The sequence below is a fragment of the Ochlerotatus camptorhynchus genome, unplaced genomic scaffold (genome assembly GCF_037179485.1).
Source record: "Ochlerotatus camptorhynchus isolate MF236.1 unplaced genomic scaffold, CSIRO-AGI_Acam_v1.1 ptg000025l, whole genome shotgun sequence".
NCBI lineage: Eukaryota > Metazoa > Arthropoda > Insecta > Diptera > Culicidae > Ochlerotatus > Ochlerotatus camptorhynchus.
The window spans coordinates 1,268,276-1,289,914 of NW_027040517.1; the positions used below are offsets into that span (position 1 = coordinate 1,268,276).

The 21,639-nt window shown below is 36.3% G+C and overlaps 4 protein-coding genes across 5 annotated transcripts; 2 read left to right on the forward strand and 2 right to left on the reverse strand.

The window, feature by feature from the left end:
• The first annotated feature begins 3,753 nt into the window (after positions 1 to 3,753).
• Positions 3,754 to 5,197, forward strand: LOC135707594 (zinc finger protein 99-like). Its single transcript, XM_065229464.1, has 3 exons — positions 3,754 to 3,979; positions 4,189 to 4,925; positions 4,998 to 5,197. The coding sequence occupies exons 1-3, from the start codon at positions 3,833 to 3,835 to the stop codon at positions 5,128 to 5,130; spliced, it is 1,017 nt and encodes a 338-aa protein (XP_065085536.1). The 5' UTR covers positions 3,754 to 3,832; the 3' UTR covers positions 5,131 to 5,197.
• Positions 5,198 to 5,361: 164 nt separating this feature from the next.
• Positions 5,362 to 6,700, reverse strand: LOC135707602 (transcription factor Ouib-like). Its single transcript, XM_065229469.1, has 2 exons — positions 6,430 to 6,700; positions 5,362 to 6,363 (listed from the first exon to the last, which is right to left on the reverse strand). Exons 1-2 carry the CDS (start codon positions 6,607 to 6,609, stop codon positions 5,455 to 5,457), a joined length of 1,089 nt encoding a protein of 362 aa, XP_065085541.1. The 5' UTR covers positions 6,610 to 6,700; the 3' UTR covers positions 5,362 to 5,454.
• A 7,837-nt stretch (positions 6,701 to 14,537) lies between these two features.
• On the forward strand, positions 14,538 to 16,350 carry LOC135707608 (zinc finger protein 37 homolog). Of its 2 annotated transcripts, XM_065229481.1 has the most exons (4): positions 14,538 to 14,914; positions 14,974 to 16,006; positions 16,090 to 16,254; positions 16,320 to 16,350. In XM_065229481.1, exons 1-3 carry the CDS (start codon positions 14,629 to 14,631, stop codon positions 16,238 to 16,240), a joined length of 1,470 nt encoding a protein of 489 aa, XP_065085553.1. In that variant the 5' UTR covers positions 14,538 to 14,628; the 3' UTR covers positions 16,241 to 16,254; positions 16,320 to 16,350. The 2 variants fall into 2 exon arrangements, with proteins under 2 accessions (XP_065085553.1, XP_065085547.1); XM_065229475.1 differs by lacking the exon at positions 16,320 to 16,350 and having other exon boundaries at positions 16,090 to 16,311.
• A 1,447-nt stretch (positions 16,351 to 17,797) lies between these two features.
• On the reverse strand, positions 17,798 to 18,925 carry LOC135708061 (uncharacterized). The gene is made up of 2 exons (XM_065230010.1): positions 18,541 to 18,925; positions 17,798 to 18,465 (listed from the first exon to the last, which is right to left on the reverse strand). Exons 1-2 carry the CDS (start codon positions 18,811 to 18,813, stop codon positions 17,869 to 17,871), a joined length of 870 nt encoding a protein of 289 aa, XP_065086082.1. The 5' UTR covers positions 18,814 to 18,925; the 3' UTR covers positions 17,798 to 17,868.
• Positions 18,926 to 21,639: the final 2,714 nt, after the last annotated feature.

Here is a 21,639-nt window from a genome sequence, read left to right on the forward strand (position 1 = left end):
ATGGGGTATGCATATGTTTGTATGGTATTCGGGAATATCAGAGTTGATAATAGAAGAGTTACGCAGAGTGAAGCTTGCAACACTGATGTCGATCAATGGACATTTTTTTTAATGTTGGCAACATTTGTTTTTGTTTACACCTGCGTTGTGACAGTTTCCTCTAGTTTCGATTAGAGTCGGTGTATAATGAGTCACGCCAAGAGAAAAACAGTTGAACTCGCATCACGGTTTTCGAAAGATTCCCTTTCTTTTCACTTGGCAACAGATGACTTCTACATCAACTTCAAATGACTTCTAGCGAGAAAAAAAAATAGCGGCTGTAGTAAATCATTATATCAGTGATTTAGTCAAATTATCTCAACCAAAAATAGTAGAAATTCTCATAAGTGATCATTACCAAACGTATTCCATGACAATTTATTGCTCACTGCTAGTTTATGATCATTTCTTCGATTATATTTTATATTTTATTGCAATACCTTTCGTGGACCTTTCATAGCATCGTAATGTTTGTTTACTCTGCACGATAGGTAGCCGGTTTGACAGCTCAATAGGTAGACTTGGCTTCACTCTTGGCGTGACTCATTATACACCGACTCTAGTTTCGATAACAATACTTCCCACGCAACAGAGTCAGTTTGTCTACTACACCGAAAATAGTTTTCATGTAGCTTCCATTGGAAACGCAAATGATTTTCATCCATAAACAAAATTAATGGGATTCATCTGAATTTCACATAACATTTATGGGATCACGTTAATTTTATATGATTTTTCATATGAATTTCATCGGCCTCATAATATTCATGTGATTTTGTGGTGGGATTTTTAGCTATGTGATCACATGAAAGCTATGTGAAGTTCACATGGTTTTCATCCATTAGATATGTGATAAATTTTTTGAGTGTATGCTCGATAGGTAGACGGTTTGACAGTTTAGGTAGATTTTGGTTTCAGTCTGTGTACACGAAACGAAAATCAATCATTTTATTCATGTGTTTCACTTATACATTTTTGCCAAAACATCAGCCTTTACATTCCATAAGACAAACTAGGATTGGGCGATTTTCAGAGAAAGATCGATCTTATATTTGGCTCTAGAATCGGTCCACTGATTAAATCGGTACCAAAGAATCGATCTTTTGTAGATCGATCTTATGGTTTTAATTTTAATGGATCTTACCTTGCACACTTGCGAAATCCCATTTTCAAGTGCTTAGTTTGCTATCCTCACTTTCGCTCTAGCGAAATTTTTTGTTATTGTTATCCTCACTTTCGGACCATCAATGGACTATACGCTTGTTTACGTTGGTACCCCAAGAAATTCTTCCCTTTATTATATTCAATTAAATGTTGTCGTGACGGTAAGGAGGGAGGTAGCGATGTCAATACAATTACAAAATTTAACACCTATTTTTTTTTTGTTGAAGATCGAAAAGATCTAAAGAAGAGATCGATTTTTTTCGATTTCTTCGTGGACAAAGAATCGATCCGAAAAATCAGAAATCGGGATGAAAAAGATCGATCTTCCAAAGATCGATCCAAGATCGCCCAATCCTAAGACAAACCACATAGGTCCTACACTGAAACAAATCGACATGTACCGTTTATTGGATCCATCTTATAACATAGCAATGTCAGCAGATTTATTCATTCTATGTGATGATTGATAGATTCCATTGGATTATCACTTAAAAACTATGACTGCAATATGGAATGATTTCTATCGTAATTTCACATACTTAGTATTTGATAATACTTTGCTTCGAACGTGGTTAGCGAAGGTAAGAAGTATATGAATATTGTCTGATATATTTCATGGTGAAAAACTGTTGATATGTCATGGGTGGGTGGGAAACTAATGGAAAATCATATAAGTTTGCTCTATGAGAAAATTCAGTAAAATATACCTGTTTTCATGATGAATATTGCTCACTAAAATATATATCTTATAAGATAATCATGTATATTTTATTGGAGTTGCTTTTACTGATTTTTGACGTTTGTTGATATGTCGCGTGTAAATAGACATGTAGAAACTATTGGACTGTCATTTAACTTTGCAGTATAGGAAAACATGTATATCTCATTGTAATAGCTTGCTTTGATTTTTGACGTTTAAAGATTGTAAACAGATCTATCCAAATCATTAAATAGTCATATAGAAATGCCTTTTAAGAAATCCAACAGCAAGCATTTGTTTTTGCATGTTTTTCTGGGATGAATATCGCTCCCAATAAAATACATCTTACATGATTGTTCTTTATAAATTATTGAAACAATTTTCAACGATGTTAACGTACACTCATTAAAATGATTAGTTGAACTAAATACTACTAACAACAATGATACTGTATTGAATAATCTTTGTTTGTTATTGTTTCATATGATAATTGGTTCCAGAAAAGAATGTATTGAGATTGAAAAAAAATGATTCTACTGTAATATTTACTTTGCTATGATTCTAATTGTAAGCCTTCTACACGGCTAATTCAGATTCCAGCCCTAAGTAGTATTCGAACTTCATGAGCCAGTTCTATCAAATCATATAATTTAGACGTTGATTTATTGCACACAGGTGCATTAAGAAAGATTTGAACAAACCACACCACCGAAACGGAACATAAATTTGTCAGTGCTATTTGTCTTCACTCTAGCAAAACGAGCATAAAGTTGCACTACATTCCATGTCGGGAGAGCTGTTCTTACTTCATGCTATTTGAACGAGCTCAATCTTGAAGTCAGCCGTAGCCCAGTGGAATCGAGCACAGACACCGAAAGCATCACACCTCAACAGATCTTGATCGAATCCCAAATCAGCTACAATAAAAAAAAGGCACAACTGTGAAAGCTCCCACTGCCTGATGTTTATTTTTCGAATTTATTTTTAGAAATCGATTAAATATATGTGTCAAAAGAAGAAGTAAATTTCATGTTATTTTCACATAAACTTTACTTCGATTGATTTATGACACATATATTATATTGTGGTGAAAAGTATAGCTTATGCTTATGGGTTTCAAATTCATTTCAGTTAATTATTATAATTTGATCGATTTTCATTTATCATATGACGATCATATAAAAGTTACCAAATTATCAGCATTGTAAATGTATCAGATATTCATATAGAATTTACCTGACACATTTTCAATCATATCATTTTCAATGGATTATCTTATAGCGCAAATTTATTAGACTTCCACATAACAGGAATATGTCAAATTCGGTCAGTGTATAAGAATGCATAAAAGGTGTGACCGCTTATACATTTCATTGGACACATGATCTTTATTAACTTTTTGCAAGGCATCTGCTTATTAGTTGACTTATACATTTTATGAATAATCAGCAATAGAAATTTGCCAAAAGGTATAAGGAGATTTCTATCCGTGTAACTCTTCTATTATCAACTCTGGGGATATGAGCATTCGGGGAAACAACATTCGGGGAAATGTAGCACAATCGTCAAGATGAGTACAAGCGACTAAATTTGGAGATCTTTCGATTCTCCGTGAATAGATGAGTAAATTTGAACCAACGCCACTTTTCTGATTCACTCCGATTGCGGATCTCAAATTAAGTATAGAACCCAACGTTGAGTTATTTAAACTTAATTTTGAGTATTTTGTTCTTACCGTGTAAACTTTTCTTTCAGCGTGTTGAATAATTTTAGTGTGTATAAACAATACAAAACCCAAAACAAAACAAACTTTTTTAAATAGGTTACATGCAAATAAAACAGCCAACACTTTTTGACTTTCTTTCAGTTTTATTAACCTTTAAATGCTTTAAATATATTTAAAAAATACATTAAAGTGAAAGCTAAAGCATGATAGAGTACGACAGCAAGTATTTGTCCGATAATTTCAGCAACGTTTGTCGGTTTTGTTTATCACAGAATAACTGTGTGGAAATTCTGTCCCATGGTATGATTAATGAACACCTGGAAAAAGCAATCGATTTCATTGTTTCCAAGGTACCTAAGAAGTTACATGAATATTCTTTCTACCTCTAAGAGCCGATTTCTTCGCATTTGCTTAAGCTGTATACCAGGTTTATCTATGTGGGTAGAAAATGAAGAAATCGGCCCTAAATGTTGCGTATCGTGTGGCTTATCAATTTGTAGTTTTGCAGTTTAGTTAATGGTATGCGAATCTATATAATGAATGTTTATTATAATTTCAGGTCGATGAGAATGATGGCTTGCCGAACAATATTTGTCAAAAATGCCTCAAGTGCGTGCTCGAATTTGCAGAGCTTGAGCAACGCTGCCAAGAAGCATACGAAATTCTTCAGCAAATCACGGAACTGCATTCAACGAACTCACAGAGCTGCACAGAAGTACATACCGAAGAAATCAGTTGTGCAGAAAAGGCAGAATTTATACAAAACTTTGAACATGAAAATGTCGATGTAAAATTCAATTCTATAGACGAAAGTGAACAACCTCTAGATGAGACAAGTATGGATGAGCAAGCGTACACTAATTATCCTGAGTCAGATAATAATGACGATGAGTCGGAAATCATCAAACCATCGCTAAGAAAGGGGAAAAACTGTCCGATATGTGGAAAGTTTGTATCTCAACTTAGCAAGCACCTGCCAATGCATTCCGGTGTCAAGCGCCACGCTTGTTCCTATTGCAGTAAACAGTTTGCCCACGATACCACCCTGCGCAAGCACATAAATTCAGTCCATCTCAAAATAAAAAAGTATCAATGCGAGCACTGCCCGGAATCGTTCACCGACCGTAGCTCGCTGCGGTACCACGACGTGGTGAAGCACCGGGATTCGAAAGATTTCACATGCAACATCTGTAGCAAATCGTACTATACATCTACAGGCCTGCTACAGCACAACAGTTTGAACCATGAACAGCGAAAGTTTAAGTGTGATGAATGCGGGAAAATGTTTGCCATGAAGTAAGACATTAATTTGGGCACAACAAGCTAAATTATTATTTCACAAACGGTTTTTGTGCTTTAATTTTGCAGGTATCACTTGAAGGAACACGAGAAGATTCATTCGGACGTTAGACCTTACGCGTGCAGCTTGTGTGATAGGACGTTCAAGCGTTCGAAGAATTTGAATGAACATTTAGTAACGCACAGAGATGGTAATACTTGAAATTAAAGAGGTATACTTTGCTTTGCATACGTTGATCTTTTCTACTGTATCTAATAAAGGTAGTGAATATATAGAGCTAAAATAAGGGCCTAACAGCTTTTGTTAACAATGACTTCTCGAAGATTCCCCTTCCCGATGGCGATGTTGGTTTACGTGACCGGGATAGGTGTGTAGTAACAGTATTTAGCTAAACTAAATTTGCAAGGCAATTTCTCTAGTATTGAAATATCACGTTAGCGTTATTTCTGGCACACAGTTTTCCCGCACATGACATCTTTATTGAAACAACCAGCGTACCTACCTTGCCTGCACCGATGATTGGCCTTACTTTGTTCCTCTTTCATCACTGATTGCATGCTTAGTAATGCGATGATGCCGCAGGGCAGCCTTTGTAACGAATTTTTTCGTGCACCCTTCCACGCCACAAGGCAGTTGCTCAGCGTTGATTTCATTTGTATGAACATGCTTCATGTGGGATGATAATTCTCCGGAAGTGACGAACCGTTTGTCGCAAAAAGCGCACACATGATTTTTCTCTCCTCGATGCGCCTTCATATGTACATACAATCCATTCCGAGTTGTTAACTGCTTATTACAGATTGAACACGTGTGCACTTTTCGAACGCCAGACTCAGGATGTGCTGATGCCTTGTGCTCTTTCAGTTCGAAGGATTGCTTGTAGGCCCTTGCACAGAGCTCGCATACATATGGTCGTTCGTTGGTATGCGTTCGGATATGACGACGTAAATCATCCGCACGCAAGAACATACGACTGCAGTAGTTGCACGACTTCCCGGGTTCGCTATCCTTCGAGTGAATTTTCTTGTGACGATTCAAGGTCTGCGGTTGCGTAAAAGTTTTATAACAAACATCACAAACATGCCGTTTTGTTTGCTTTGCTACTGCCGGCTTCGATTCCTCCTCGGTAGATTCTCCATTATCATCACCGGTCTGAACTTCTTTCTTAGTTTCAATTTCACTAGGCTCTTCTGCATCCGTACTTTGCATCTCGATTTCTTCAGTGAATACTGTATGGGTTTCTAAAGGGACTTTCACATCCAGTTCAGCCACTACCGTCTCTTCTGGCTTCTGTTCATTTTTCGGGCCCCTCAGTAGCTCCTGCAATAGAGCATCCGTTTGACGACACATCTCAATAAATTGGAATGCAGATCGAGCTTTTTCGATACAGGCCATACAGATACTTTTCGGAAGACGATCTTTTTGATTGCCAACCTGCAAGAGAAATTAAATGAATATGCAATACAGCAGTGTTAAATTTTTTAACGAAGCCGGTTTTACCTCATCGTCGATAAACAAACAAAGAACCTCCTCGAAAGACTGGATCTGGCTGGTAATCTCGTCCTCTTCCAGGAATATATCAGCAATTTGATACAGATCCAATTCGTTTTCTGCCATCAAACAAGTTCTGCACAGCACCGAAAGCTTGGAGGAAATGGATTTCTTCTTATTTGGATCCATTACTAGAACGTATTTCAAATTCAAATGCTGAAACAAGTTTTAGTTTATACTGGGTGAAATAGTCCTATTTAACAACGAATCAACCCGAATTATTCACTATATAAAATACTAGAACTTGACGCGGCCTGATCACTGCAAACCCTGCAAACAGAATAATTATTTTACAGTTTCCAGTTTTCTCTGATTGTAAACAAAACTACACGGTAAGAAAAAAGTACGCAAAAGTAACCCGTAAAAATCCTATAAAAATACATTAAATTTTAAAAAAATTTTCATTGTCATTGTAATTATGAAACACAGCAAAAAAAAATGTAATATCGATCAATGTAATTCAAGCTGATGTATGAAATAATGATGTAATAGCAAAAAGCAGATACAATATTACATCAATGGATGTAATTTTGTTGGCAAAATCGATGTACATCGTACAAGGTTATATTACACAACCGATGCACGGTAATAGTACGTTCAGACTACAGAGTTATAACATGTTATAGCGCTATCTTGATGGTGGTTTTTGTGTTGCAATTAGTTGACAACCGTTATAACATGTTATAACTCTCCAGTCTGGACAGCGTTTAAGAAAAACTACAAATTGAGTTCCTTTCACTTATCACGTGGCTTCCATGGGGCTAGGTAAAATTAAGTTAAAGAAGAAAACTCAATTTTGAGTAATCCTGATCATGAATCCTAAAGCCCTACAGTAAAAGTATGGACGTCTGTCAAAAGTTGTTCCAATCGAACCGTCAAAATGCATCGCTTTGCTCGATTGGAACCAATGACATTTATATAAGGTCTGGGCCAACAGGCAGCTTGCTGGTGTTAGAAGCAAAAATGTTGTAAACATTGCTGAACATCTGCGAACAGACAGAAATACGTCACTGCCAACATACTGAGAACACATAGAAATACGTCACTGCCAACAGCTGTTTCGTGTAAAAAGATAAACATTGTAATAAAATACGAACACCACTAAACATTTGCACATTTCACTAACACCAATAAGCCCTTTGGCCCAGACCTTATATAAACGTCATTGGATTGGAACAGCTTTTTTCAGTTTTGTGGTGTCAGTCGTCCATACTTTTACTGTAGGGCTTTAATGAATCCACGTTCACTCAAAAAATATTGAAATCTAAATAGTTTAAAAGTTACGCTAAATCGCAACTCTCCGTACCGACGCAAAGGTCGGTATAAAGGGAGAGAATGCAAACTTAGTATAAAAATGGTTTATGCGTGCCATAGTATAAAATCGAAATATACTTACAATGCATAGGTACGGTTTATTCGAGAGAATGTATTTTGTATTTATGGTAAATATTATTGTTTTCAAATAGAAATAAAAATTGTCTCAGGCAGGGTTACTTCCACTCACTTACTATAAAAAATGTTTTTTTTTTATTATGAAATCATGAGATGGTATAGAGATAATTAGTACTTTCAAGTTACAAGAAGAGGACGTGAAGTATGTGTTTGACGCATACAATCTGTCAATATTGCTTTCAGTGCGTCACAATCAGCAATTTTACGACTCGTGAGTGCTCACTCTGAGTGAACGCTCACGAATCATAAGATCGCTTATTGTCACGCTCTGAAAGTGAAATTGACAGATTTTGTGAGTCAAACACATACTTTACACCCTCTTCTCGTTACTTACAAGTTCAACATATCATTATATCATCTAAGGATTGCATAATTCCAAAAAATATGTTTTATAGCAAGTGAGTGGAAGCAACCCTGGTCTCAGGAAGCTTTTTGAATTAGTTTATTTTTTATGAATATTATTTAAAAAATACTAACAATTTCGATGCTGTCCAGCAGATCACAGGCGCAGTAAAAATACGCCGGAACAAAGCTCTTCACCAGCACGAAGCTCCGAAGGGAATCCAGATGTTCTTTTTCCTGTCATTTTAGTAAACACTGATCGAATTCCACTCCGTTATTCGGACTTAGTATAATTTTGACGAAAATTTTAATCGAACCAATGTATAAATTTTGAAAAAGCATAAAATGCATAAAATTTAATCTATATTTGTTTTCTAATATTTTTGAGTGTTGACCAAGTTGACAAAAAAATAATAAGACGGAGCAGACTGGAACCGAACCATGGACGTTGAGATTACGGGGCCCGTGTGTTGACCACTCGTCTATCAACGCTTGTGAAAATGAAATGGTTAAAGGCGCATAAGAGCAACCTCAATGAAAATAAACTTATAGGGGAACAGTTGGCTTCGGCAATACCTTAACCTATTATCGTCAGGGGGTAAACAAAGTCCTAGAGCACTCAAATTTGGTCAATGGTTGCTCTGAAACACAATGTATCCACATGCCAAAATTGAGCTCTCAAGGACGTTGTTTACCCCCCTGACGATAATAGGTTAAGGTATTGCCGAAGCCAACTTTTCCCCTATTTGAGTTCATTTATTATTACTCAATAGTTGAGTATATTTTAACCAACACCGCTTTTCTGATTCACTCAACGGCGGACCTCAAATGATAGAACCCAACGTTGAGTTTTTTTAAACTTAATTTTGAGTATTTTTTTTTCTTACCGTGATGGATTGACCTGGTTGCAGCAGTTTGGATGTAATATTCAAAAACTTTTTTTTTCTGTGTATTTACTGTCAAAACATTGGGGATTTTTTTTATTACCATAAAATCACAACGAAATTCATGGTTCACAACAATGAAAATCATGGTACATATTTGAGCAATTTACAGTAAAAAAGGGGGAACCCGCATAAATACGGACCACATGACCTTATCAAAAATTGTTGAAATTTGTTTAAATTCCCTGCTAAACTTTAACTGAAATTTCTTGTGGCTAAAATTCATAAGTGGTTCTTATGGAATGCTTAAGGCCGGCGCACAATGGATACGTTTTCAGGTTTTATGACAGTTAGCCCATGCATTATCTGTCAAAAAACCCGAAAACGTATGCATTGTGCGCCTGTCTTTACTTTTTTTTTATCCTCAGTATAAAGCGGGTCAAAGTAGTTTTCATTCACTTGTGTGTAATTCGTATGGAATGTTCCACACGGTTTCTACACAAAAATAAGTTAGTTGTACCCAAAAGGAGGTAAATATGTTTATACTCAACGCTGGGTTCCCTTACTTTACTACCCCTGTTGGGTGGTTTTGCTATTTGTTTTTGACAACATTAGAAGGAGAAAATGAGACAAACAAGTTTAAAGTAGGTAAAAGTGAACTGGTACTTTTTTTCTTACCGTGTACACATTGCACAAAATGAATGAAAGCACGAAACAATTATGAACACGGCCATTGCAAACAAACCAAATGCAAATGCAAAAAAAAAAAAATAAAATTGAAAATTTATTTTCGATAAAAGTGGGGCTACTCGCAGTGGCCGTGTGTACCAGCGTTGCCAGATATACCGATTTATCGGTATTTATCAAGGGGGGGAGGTGGCTGTCAAATACGAACAATCGTCGCCTACCTCGCATAACTGGTTCCAAACGTAAACAAGCCATAAGAAACCTACAGCGTTTGTTTACGTTTGGAACCAGTTTCATACAAGATGATCAGTAGGCTGATTTGACAGCACATCCCCCCCCCAGGTATTTATAGCGATTTCACGCTACACGGTAAGAAAAAAGTACCCAAAATTGAGTTCCTTTCACTCATCACGTGGCTTCCGTGGGGCTACGTAAAATTAAGTTAAAGAAGAAATCTCAATTTTGAGCAATCCTGATCATGAATCCACGTTGACCAAGTTGACAAAAAATAATAAAACGGAGCAGACTGGAACCGAACCATGGACGTTGAGATTACGGGGCCCGTGTGTTGACCACTCGTCTATCAACGCTTGTGACAATGAAATGGTTAAAGGCACATAAGACAACCTCAATGAAAATAAACTTATATTTGAGTTTATTTATTATTACTCAATAGTTGAGTAAATTTTAACCAACGTCGCTTTTCTGATTCACTCAACGGCGGACCTCAAATGATAGAACCCAACGTTGAGTTTTTTTAAACTTAATTTTGAGTAGTTTTTCTTACAGTGTAACTTGAAAGTACTCATTAATGAGTAAAAAAGACCCATTTTTAAGAAAAGTGGCTTAACTCATTAATGATTAAACAATTTTACCCATTAATGAGTATCTGTTACCCATTAATGATTAACAATTACTCATTAATGGGTAACAGATACTCATTAATGGGTAAAAAATTTACTCATTTAATGAGTTAAGCCACTTTTCTTCAAAATGGGTCTTTTTCAAACATTAATGGGTACTTTCAAGAGCGTGTTCCGAACTAGATACATACAGATAAGGTTCATCAGAATACCGATTTTTGAGATATTTTACCGATTTATACCTGCTCTAAACATATGAATTATTTAAAGTAAATTTAAAGCATGTTTAAAACTAAAATATTTATGTTTGAATTAAATTTAAAAGCATGTTTATTTCAACAATATAGGATTTGGGTAAACGGTTTTTAGCGTGTCGTGTCTTTTTATTTACTTCTTGTAACATTCGGAAAAAGTTGCCCCACCCTAATAAATAAATACCATAAACGAACGATAACCCAAATGATTGAACTATTCCCAAAATGGTTTGGATGATACCCAGAACACGTCGTTAAGCAAAATAACCATAACAATTTTATTAGGGCACCATTGCTCAACACAACAAAAAACGGCCCGAAAGTAGCAAAACCGAAGATGGATCCGGAAACCAGCCGAACAAAACCGGCGGAACCCCACAGAATCCTCCACACGTGACTTCGAAAGGACAACGAAAATCCGGATACTCCTCCGACACCGAATGTATAAAGAAACCGATATGAGGACTAGTGGCAGAACAACAAAACGACGCTAACATAACACATTTTTACCGGTTCCACTGAACTGGAAACCCCCGGATACCTACTCCGACGGGTCCCCGCATCCCGGCCCAGGACCCCAATACCCACAGGTCACCCTTAATCGAAGGGTGAAAGAGCAGGAATTTAGATGCCCTGCCCGAAAATCTTGTTTTTTTCTCTTTGCAATCCGTTTTATCTTGCTTTACCCTGCAATCAACTATTAAAATAATTTCAAAATATGTATGTTTATTTTAAACATAAGAAGCATGTTTAAAATAAAAATATTTATTTTTGTTCGCATAGCTGTCAAACCAAACAAAAACAAAAACATTTATTTTCAACACGAATATTTTTAAAATAAACATAACAATATTTTTATTTTAAACATTGATTTCACATGACTTCAAACATGGAATACGTTTGAAATCAACCTAATTTATTTTTGTGGCCAGAACAAACTGAGTTTACGTTTAAATTTACCTCAAATATTTTTGTTTCTACGATAGTTTTTTCTGCGGTTGTTAGCAATATTTAGTTCGACTAATTATTTTAATGAGAGTACGATAACATCGTTGAAAATTGTTTCAATAATTTATAAAGAACAATCATGTAAGATGTATTTTATTGGGAGCGATATTCATCCCAGAAAACCATGCCAAAACAAATGTTTGCTGTTGGATTTCTTAAAAGGCAAACCTATATGACTATTTAATGATTGGGATAGATCTGTTTACAATCTTTAAACCTCAGAAATCAAAGGAAGCTATTCCAATGAGATATACATACCCGCATAAACAATAACCATAAGAAGCGCCTAACAACCAATTCGGGATATCATCCCAACTTTAGGTGGTATGGACGTACCATCTATGATATCGTAAGTGCATGGTACCCGTTTATTAGGGTATACTGCAAAGTTAAATGACACTCCAATAGTTTCTACATGTCTGTTCACACGCAACATATCAACAAACGTCCAAAATCGTTAAAATCAACTCCAATAAAATATACATGATTATCTTATAAGATATATCTTTTAGTGAACAATATTCATCATGAAAACAGGTATATTTTACTGAATTTTCTCATAGTGCAAACTTATATGATTTTCCATTTGTTTCTAGATGTCTGTTCCCACCCATTACATATCACCAGTTTTTCACCATGAAATATATCAGTCAATATTCATATACATCTTACCTATTATTATCAAGTACTAAGTATGTGAAATTACGATTGAAATCATTCCATATCGCAGTCATAGTTTTTAAGTGATAATCAAATGGAATCTATCAATCATCACATAGAATGAATAAAAAATCGGCTGACATTGCTATGTTATAAGATGGATCCAATAAACGGTACATGTCGATTTGTTTCAGTGTAGCGAATTACCGTATGTGAGGTTTTCGGTTCTGTTTGCACTGTTTGTAACCCTACACGGTAACCAGCGTAAACACATAAATGAGTAAAAAAATACACATTTTTTATATTTATATGCCACTGTCAAAAAATTTGTAAATTTGGAGATCTTAAAATGTGTAAAAAAAAACACACATTTTAAGAATGTAGTACCAGTCAAAAAATGTTTATTTTTATACTCATTAATGGGTAAAAAAAACTTCAAATCTTGCCACCTCCTCCTTCGTTGATGCACGACATTTGCCAAAGCGAAAAACTTTCAGCAATTTTAACAGAAAAAATAAGAAACTACGGTCCAAACTGTAACAGAGCAACGGTGGACAACCCTAATAAAAAATTACCATAAACGAACGATAACCCTAATGATTGAACTATTCCACTAATGGTTTGGATGATACCCCGAACACGTCGTTAAGCAAATTAACCATATCATTTTTATTAGGGAAGCTAGAGGGTAAGTAATTTATATTATTTTCATAGCTAACCCGCATAAACGCGAACCATCACATGACCTTACAGATAATGGTTATAAATTGTTTATAATCCCTGCTAAACTTCAACTGAAATGGTTATGGAACTTTACATGAACGTTTGTGTGATAAAGTTTTAACCTTATGTATTATGGTTTTTTGGATGCGGACCTTACAAATAATGGGTTGTTAAGAACCATTACCATTCCAAATTCTTGTTTTCTCCATAGATTTTCGAAAAGAGAACTATATTAGAACGTTTTTACTTATGGTTTGAGAACATTAATGGTTATGGTTATGGTAGTCAGTAAGGTCCATTAATGGTTTTGTATTATCGCTCAACTTTACGTGAAATATATCGTGAATTGGTAATCAGTAATTTACAGACAACCAATTCGCGATATATTCCACATAAAGTTGATCGATGTTACAAAACCATTCATGGACCTTACTGGTTACCATAACCATTACCATTAATGTTCTCAAACCATAAGTTAAAAGGTTTTAGTATAGTTTTCTTTCCGAAAATGTATGGAGAAAACAAGAATTTAGAATGGTAACGGTTCTTAACAACCCATTATTTGTAAGGTCCACTTCCAAAAAACTATAATACTTAAGGTTAAAACTTTATCATTAAACGTTCATGTAAAGTTCCATAACCATTTCAGTTGAAGTTTAGCAGGGATTATAAACAATTTTAACCATTTTAGATAAGGTCAATTTATGGTTCGCGCTTATGCGGGAAGTCCTAGAAAGGAAAAATAAACATTAAGGTTTTCATTGTCCGGTGTCTGGCTGCGATTTTTTTAATAAAATATTATTGAATCCGATCAATTTTCATTTAATCCTTGACACAAATAAGAAAACTCCGATATTAATAAAAAACCATGTGTCCTTATCATATTTAAATTATTTGAATGATTACAGTAAAAACTGTTCTTGAAAAATGTGTAAAAAATACACATCTATTGACGTTCGATGGGTTTACACATAAATGTGTAAACGCAGTTTACACATTTTATGAGTAGTTCCCTTTTTTCACGAAATGTGTGAAATTATACACATTAATGTGTTTACGCTGGTTACCGTGAAGATTTGTGACTTACTAAATAAAGTAAATAAACAAAATCTCGCAAAATTTCGCGTCGCGAAACTACTTCCCAAACTTCCATGGAAGTAAAGTAAGAATAATTTTTTTTTTTATAATTTATTTAGGTAAACATAAAGCTGGTTAACCTTTTGTCAGGACAAAATAGTAATAAAGTTAAAACCGGTAGTTGAGCTCTGTATTGAAATGGATTTGTTTCGGATTCGGGCTGATTTTCACCAACTTTGCCGATTTTGCTTATCGAAGGAGAAATGCATTCGAATTTTCACCGGCGAACTTGAACTGAACGAACGGCTTGCACAATTGTTGGATATTCTTCTGGCCAAGATCGACGAAGATGATGGCTTTCCGAACAGCATTTGCATGAAATGTGTTGCCTGTGTCGAACAGTTTGTCGAATTTGAAGCAACGTGCGAAAAATCCTACGAAGTTCTAGGGAAAGTTTTGAATCTATCTATAGACAACAATTGCGGTAAGTATTTGCCCTTTTATTGATTGGATAAAGAAATAATTATGATTTTCACGTTGCAGTTAAAGAGGGCAAGGCCGAGTTCGAATCTATTCAAAATGATGAATTGCAAGAAGATGGTAATGATGGAGAGGAATATCTTATTGATAAACCAACCGTTGATGATGGCGATGATAACTGTACCGAAGACGATGTAGTGACTATCGAACGCTTGGAAGATGAGCAGATTTCTATAATAGATGAACAAATCGTTCTGCAAGAAGAAGAAATCGAAGACATTCCAGAAGAGGATAGAGAAAATCCTAACGAAAGCTATAATCTTACCAATGAACAGCAGCAAATGATGGATGCGGCCATGGAGGTTCAACCTTCAGGATTTATTGACCGAGGCAGCCGCAAAATTCCGCTGGTAGAATGCCTCTATTGCAAAAACGTGTATCGCGGTCGAAACACACTCAAAAAGCACCTTCGAATACATCTGAACATTAAAGACAACCAATGCGCCTTTTGTCCAAGAACCTTCACTGATCGTAGCTCCCTTCGTATCCATCAAGGTAGACATACGGGAAAGTCATTCAAATGTTCTCAATGTGGAAAATCCTACTTCAGCCAAAATGAACTTCGGCAACATTTGACGATGCAACATATGGAACGGAGATATACTTGCGAAACCTGTGAAAGAAAGTTTCCTTCGAAGACCATACTCAATGACCATTATCGCGTTCACCTTCCCGAACGCCCTTTCGTGTGTAAACAATGTGGAGCAGGTTTCAAGCGTAACCGCAACCTAGTACGTCACAAGTTGGTACATCAAAAGGCAGACGAAAAGTTGAAACCCTCGCTGAATTGCCTTCTGTGCTCTGATTTGTTTGATCTTCCTATTGCATTATTGGAACACTTAAAAACTAAGCATGTTGACGAGCTTGACTCCATTCGCACTGGTTCGTTCGAATGCGCTATGTGCGATGAAAATCAAATCGAGGATCTTTTGGAGAGCTTATACCATCAACAGACGCATTACAAATCAACTGAAAAAAGAAAGGCCATCTCCCATTCGGTTTCCTGTGGTGAGTGCGGGAAAAACTTTAAATCAAGGTATTTTGAAAACATATTTTTTTTTTCAAATTATGTTATTATTATTTATTTATTTATTTATTTAATTATCGAATCCTATCCAGACCAGCGGCTATGAACCATATGTTAACACACGAAGGGAACAATTGCTATAGCTGCTTTGAGTGCGAAGAAAATAATCGTAGAATTATGTTTAAAGATTTATCGCACCTGGAAGCTCATCGAAAGGAAGTACATGAAGACCAACGGCAATGAAGCGCCATACAACCGTAAGTAATAAATGTTTGATTTTTTTTTTCTGAAAAATCATCAGTAAAACTTATTTCGATGACAGCCTGAATCAACGCAATGAAACTTAGTCATAACCGCAAAAAAGCATAGAGAATGTGATGGCAACTATTCATAGTGATCTAAAATGATGCGTCGAATAATAATCGAGGCTTGTATTTTTGAAAAACAAAAATTAAATTAATAATTAAAAAACAGTTTTTAATTGAAATCAATAGTATGTTAATTTTTTTTCGCAATTGTTACACAGTTGAATCTTCAAGAATACATATGGACGAGAATAATGAACATACGGAGAAGTTTAAATAAGTACTGACTATATAATGGTAGATTGACAAAGACGGAGACGGACCGAAAAGTTGTGCTACTACCATGGGTAGAGAAGATAACGGGCCTCTAGTTTTTATGAGGTATGATAATATATGTATGATAATTGGAACTAAGTCCGATAGCAGTGGGCGCTCCTCACTGGCCAATAGATGCTCTGAATCATAACGTATCCACATGCCAAAATTGAGTTCTCAAGGACGGTTTTTACCCCCTGACGATAATAAGTTAAGGTATTGCCGAAGCCAACATTTCCCCTAGGTACTATCACTTTAGTGTACACGAAAAGTTGCCTAATTTGTTCAGAAAATGCCGCGAAAAATACCAAAACTATGTTGTCCCATTCATGAAATAAAATCTTCAAACGTGTTTTTCTCAGCTTGCTGTTTTAATGAATGGGACTACTATAGTGAATAGGACAGTACATATAGGTCTGTGCTAAACCTAAAGCACAAAGAGGTCCTTCCCCTGGCAGGGCAGGGAGCAAGTCTCACTGCAGTTCCAGGTTTATTAAGGGGCAATTAGAGTAGGGCAGGGCAATAATGCCACACCAAATAATATTGAAAATAAATACATGTTCAATGTATGTATGAAACTATGAATGCCAGGATAAATGGAATTCCTAAGAAGCATTACACGTAGAATGTATGAAAAGTCATACAAACAGAATGTAGATCTTACAAAATTAAAAAAAAAAAGTTGTTTTTTTATAATAAATATTCACACATACTTCCATTTACGCTCGAACCGTATATTACATATAAATTCAGTGTCAACATTTCAAAGGGGCGTAATTGCTTTTGTCAACAATGGCTTTAACCGTCGATTTCTCGCGAATAAAAGCTCACACGTGAAAGTCAATGACTTCAACAGGTAGATGAATGTATCCTCTACCAGCTGGAATTTTTAATTTGGAGGGGTGAGCTTTAATTTGCGAGAAATCGACGGCTAAAGCCATTGTTTACAAAAGCAATTACGCCCCTTTGAAATGTTGACACTGAATTATTTGTTTGTTTGTTTGGAAAATACGGTGTGAAAGTAAACGATAATAATGGTGATTGTTAAATTATTCGATTTTTGGCACGACCTCTATCTATGACGAGACTGTCCCAGGAAAAATCATCAAAACTGATCGAAATCAACGAACGTCTAAAAAATATGACAACAATGAACTATTTTTACACACAGTATTTTTTATTTATCATTCAAATATTTTACTTACATAATTTAATAACTTAATGCATCAGTCAAAGCATACATAATAACCATTACAATCCATCATTCCAAATAGACTTTCCCCTAATCAATACATCTTTGTACCCTTTAATGCCTTTCCCTATCTGGTACCACATGTTTTCTGGATTTTCATGTACCTCTTGTTGTTTCTTATCGTTCATAACTTCCTTCATTTCTTCTATTTGCATACTTTGGAAAGAATCACTGAAAACATTCATTCGCTTACAGCAGATCAGTTTTTCGTTACACACTCCACGGACAGAAACATCGATCACATATTTTTGACAGCTCGCGGGTAATTGGTAATTCTCGATTGGCCTGTATTCAATAACCTCGCTAGACATCCTTGACTGCTCCGTTCGGCACATGGGTACTAGTCCCAGCAGCATAAATGTATTGGTAGGCCCAATGAACTTTCCCGATGGACAAAGTTCTTCTGCCAGGATAATCTGCTTTGTAATCTGTTTCAAAGCTGACTCCAACCCTTGTCGATGGTGCTGAGCGTAGTGATTCTCGTCCGCCATGGGAAGATTGATTACAAATGCTTCCTTAGCAGTATACACCGTAGATCCAAACAAAACCATTGCTTGAACATTCTGCTTACTATTCTCTACAATGACTGCAAGTTCCTGCAACATAACGATAACAATTTTTTATGAAAACAAAAAAATATACATTTTAAACTGCATTTTACCACCACTAACCTTGAAGAGGGTTTGTAATTCTTCCAAGGTTTTGATAGCGACTTCACGTTGTTTAGCTAACTGGTAATTTCCCCATTTGGATTCCTCCGTTCCAGCCATTTCGGCTTTTATCTTGTTCACAATAGCTCGGAACATCTGATAGCAAAATGGGATTTGGCTTCTCTGGAACAATAGCGTTTGTACGATTGTTTGCAACATTTTCGAACACGACTCGCCCGTAATAATATCTACATTCATCTGGACATCGAGCACCGTTGCAGTTTTAGTTCCCATTTTGCGACACTTTAACAAATATTAATAAATTTTAAATATGTATCTACTTCACTTAAATATTAAATAATTTTCTCCCTCGAATAACCGTTGCGTTGGTGGAACAATGTTTGCTGCATATCTACCTAGCAAGGGTGTACACGCTATTTTGAGGCTACTCATTTTTGAGTCAAAAACGTCTCAGTCCGCAGCCAAAACGGAAGTTTTCAAAAATTGGTAAACATGCTTTTACTCACATTTGAGACACGCTATTTCAAAACTACTCAAATTTGTGTAAAATACACCCAGATCGGTCAAAACTGAACCTACACGCTATTTCAAAACTACCCAAATTTGGGTGGAATCCACCCATATCGGTCAAAACTGAACCTATCCAAAAATGGGTAAACTGTGTTGGGAGTGACAAGTTGACAAATGAACAACATCGACATGAATGTCATGCCTTTTTATTTCAACACGCTATTTCGAGGCTACTCAGTGACTGGGTAGATCGCACTCATTTTTGCATGCTGTATGGAGTTGTCAAAAAATGAGTGAACTGGTTTTGCTCCGATGAGTCGAATCTACCCAGATTCTGGGTAAATGGTTCTGATATAAATCATTTCGGTTAGTAATGGCGGCAAGAAACGAAAACGAGGCAAGGGATCCGGACGTATTACTCCCAAGGATTTGAACAAAGGACAGGTGTTTGGTTTCGGTAAGGCCAACATTGTATGGCCAGGATTGTCAGCGCCGATTATTCGAGGTCGAGAGCTTGTCCAACAGCAGCAGATTATGTATGGAAGATAAGGAGCGGGAAGCCAAGCTCAAGAAGATTCGCGATGAGTCCCTCAGTCCCCTTGAGCGAGGTTGGTCTGGATATAAAATGGAGAGGACCAGTTTGAAGGATTCGACACCAAATGTTTGGAACTGAAGACCGTTGTCAATATGAAGGGCAATCTTAGTCGAAAGAGACGTCATGATCTGAGTAACCGTTACCCAGTTTCATCCATTAGCACGTTTACTCATTTTTGCGTAACTTCCCTTTTGGCTGAACTGAATGATTTTCAACTCAAAAATTAGTAGCATCGAAATAGCCTTAACTCCATTTTGTAAAAAAAAACCTTGGAAGGCAATTTTCTCGCGAACCGAAACCTTTATTCGCAAACCTAAACCACAATCGGGTAGAGGAGAATTTCCCCTACACAGAAAAAAAAAGTTGTTGAATATTACATCCAAACTGCTACAACCAGGTCAATCCATCGGTTGTGTAATATAACGTTGTACGATGTACATCGATTTTGCGAACAAAATTACATCCATTGATGCAATATTGTATCTGCTTTTTGCTATTACATCATTATTTCATACATCAGCTTGAATTACATTGATCGATATTACATTTTTTTTTTGCTGTGTACCTGTTCATTATGCTGGCTTGACTTTGTGGACTTCGGTTTGTTTACAAAATGGAGTTAAGGATTTCAATTGTGGTCTTGATTTCCTTCTTGTTATAGACGAGTGCACGGATGGATTTGAGTTCACTCACTCGACAAAAAGTGACACAACAGCGAGGCCCTGTTTACTAAAAATGAACACATGAATAATACTCGCGTAACATTCGAAACGGGCCTACCAACTTTTGAACACAAAACTTGTAAAGCCCTTTTCGTGCGAACCGAATACGTCCACGCCAGCTAACAGCAACATCGGGTAGGGGAAATTCTCTCCTTCCCAATAGTGCTCTTGGTTTGCGTGGGCGTACTTCGGTTCTCGTGAAAAGGGCCTAGGAAGTTGTTTACAAAAAAAGATCCCTTTTCAAAAATTACGCGAGCATTTTTCATGTGTTCATTTTTAGTAAACAGGGCCCCGCTGTTGTGTCAATTTTTGTTCAGTAGATGAACAAAAGTTCACCCGTGCACTCGTCTATTACGCATTTCCCTCGACTTTCGATTGCCGTCAATGGATTGCAATCGATGTCCGTCGGTGATTGGCACTAGATTGCGGAACAGAGACCGACGTTAAATAAAGGAATGAAGAAGAAGAAGAAGAAGAAGAACGTAAATTCGTCAATACAGTGCCAACATTTCAGAGGGGCGTAATTGCTTTTGTAAACAATGGCTTTAGCTGTCGATTTCTCGCAAGTGAAAGCTCACCTCTTCAAATTAACAATTCTAGATGATAGAGGAAACATTCCCCTATTTGGTGGTGTAAATAACTTTCATGAGTGAGCTTTTATTCGTGAGAAATCGAAGGCTAAAGCCATTGTTTACAAATGCAATTACGCCCCTCGCGGCGGCTTGCTGGAGGAATGAAGAGATAAGGTTTCATGCACAGATTGTCAGATGCTTATGGGATTTTACCAGGAGTAAAGAGTTGCAGAGTCGTAGTCAACGCCAATGCTTATTTTCGTATAAGGGCCAATGCTACAAACGTAAACAATTATTTTTGTGTGAAATTCTCGAAAATGAAAAATCCTTCAAGAAAACCAACACCATGCTTGTGAAGAGAAAGAGTCCTCCTATCCGATAAAATTAGTGGCTTACATTGATTGACTTTGACCTACGAGTCATTTACTAAAAAAAAGCCATTATTTATGTTTTCGACAATGTGAAGAACTTGAGAATAGTTCTAAGCAACTTTCAAATTTGATCCAACATGTCTTTTATGAGAGCTGCATCGAAAAGGAACGCTCTACAAACAGGGATGTACCTTGGTGGAACAACAGGCTACAGAAACTTCGTAAAAAATCCCGGAAGCTTTTCAATAGGGCTAAACGAACACAACAGTGGGAACAATATAAGGAATCCCTCACCGCTTATAATCAGGAAATACGGAGATCAAAGAGGA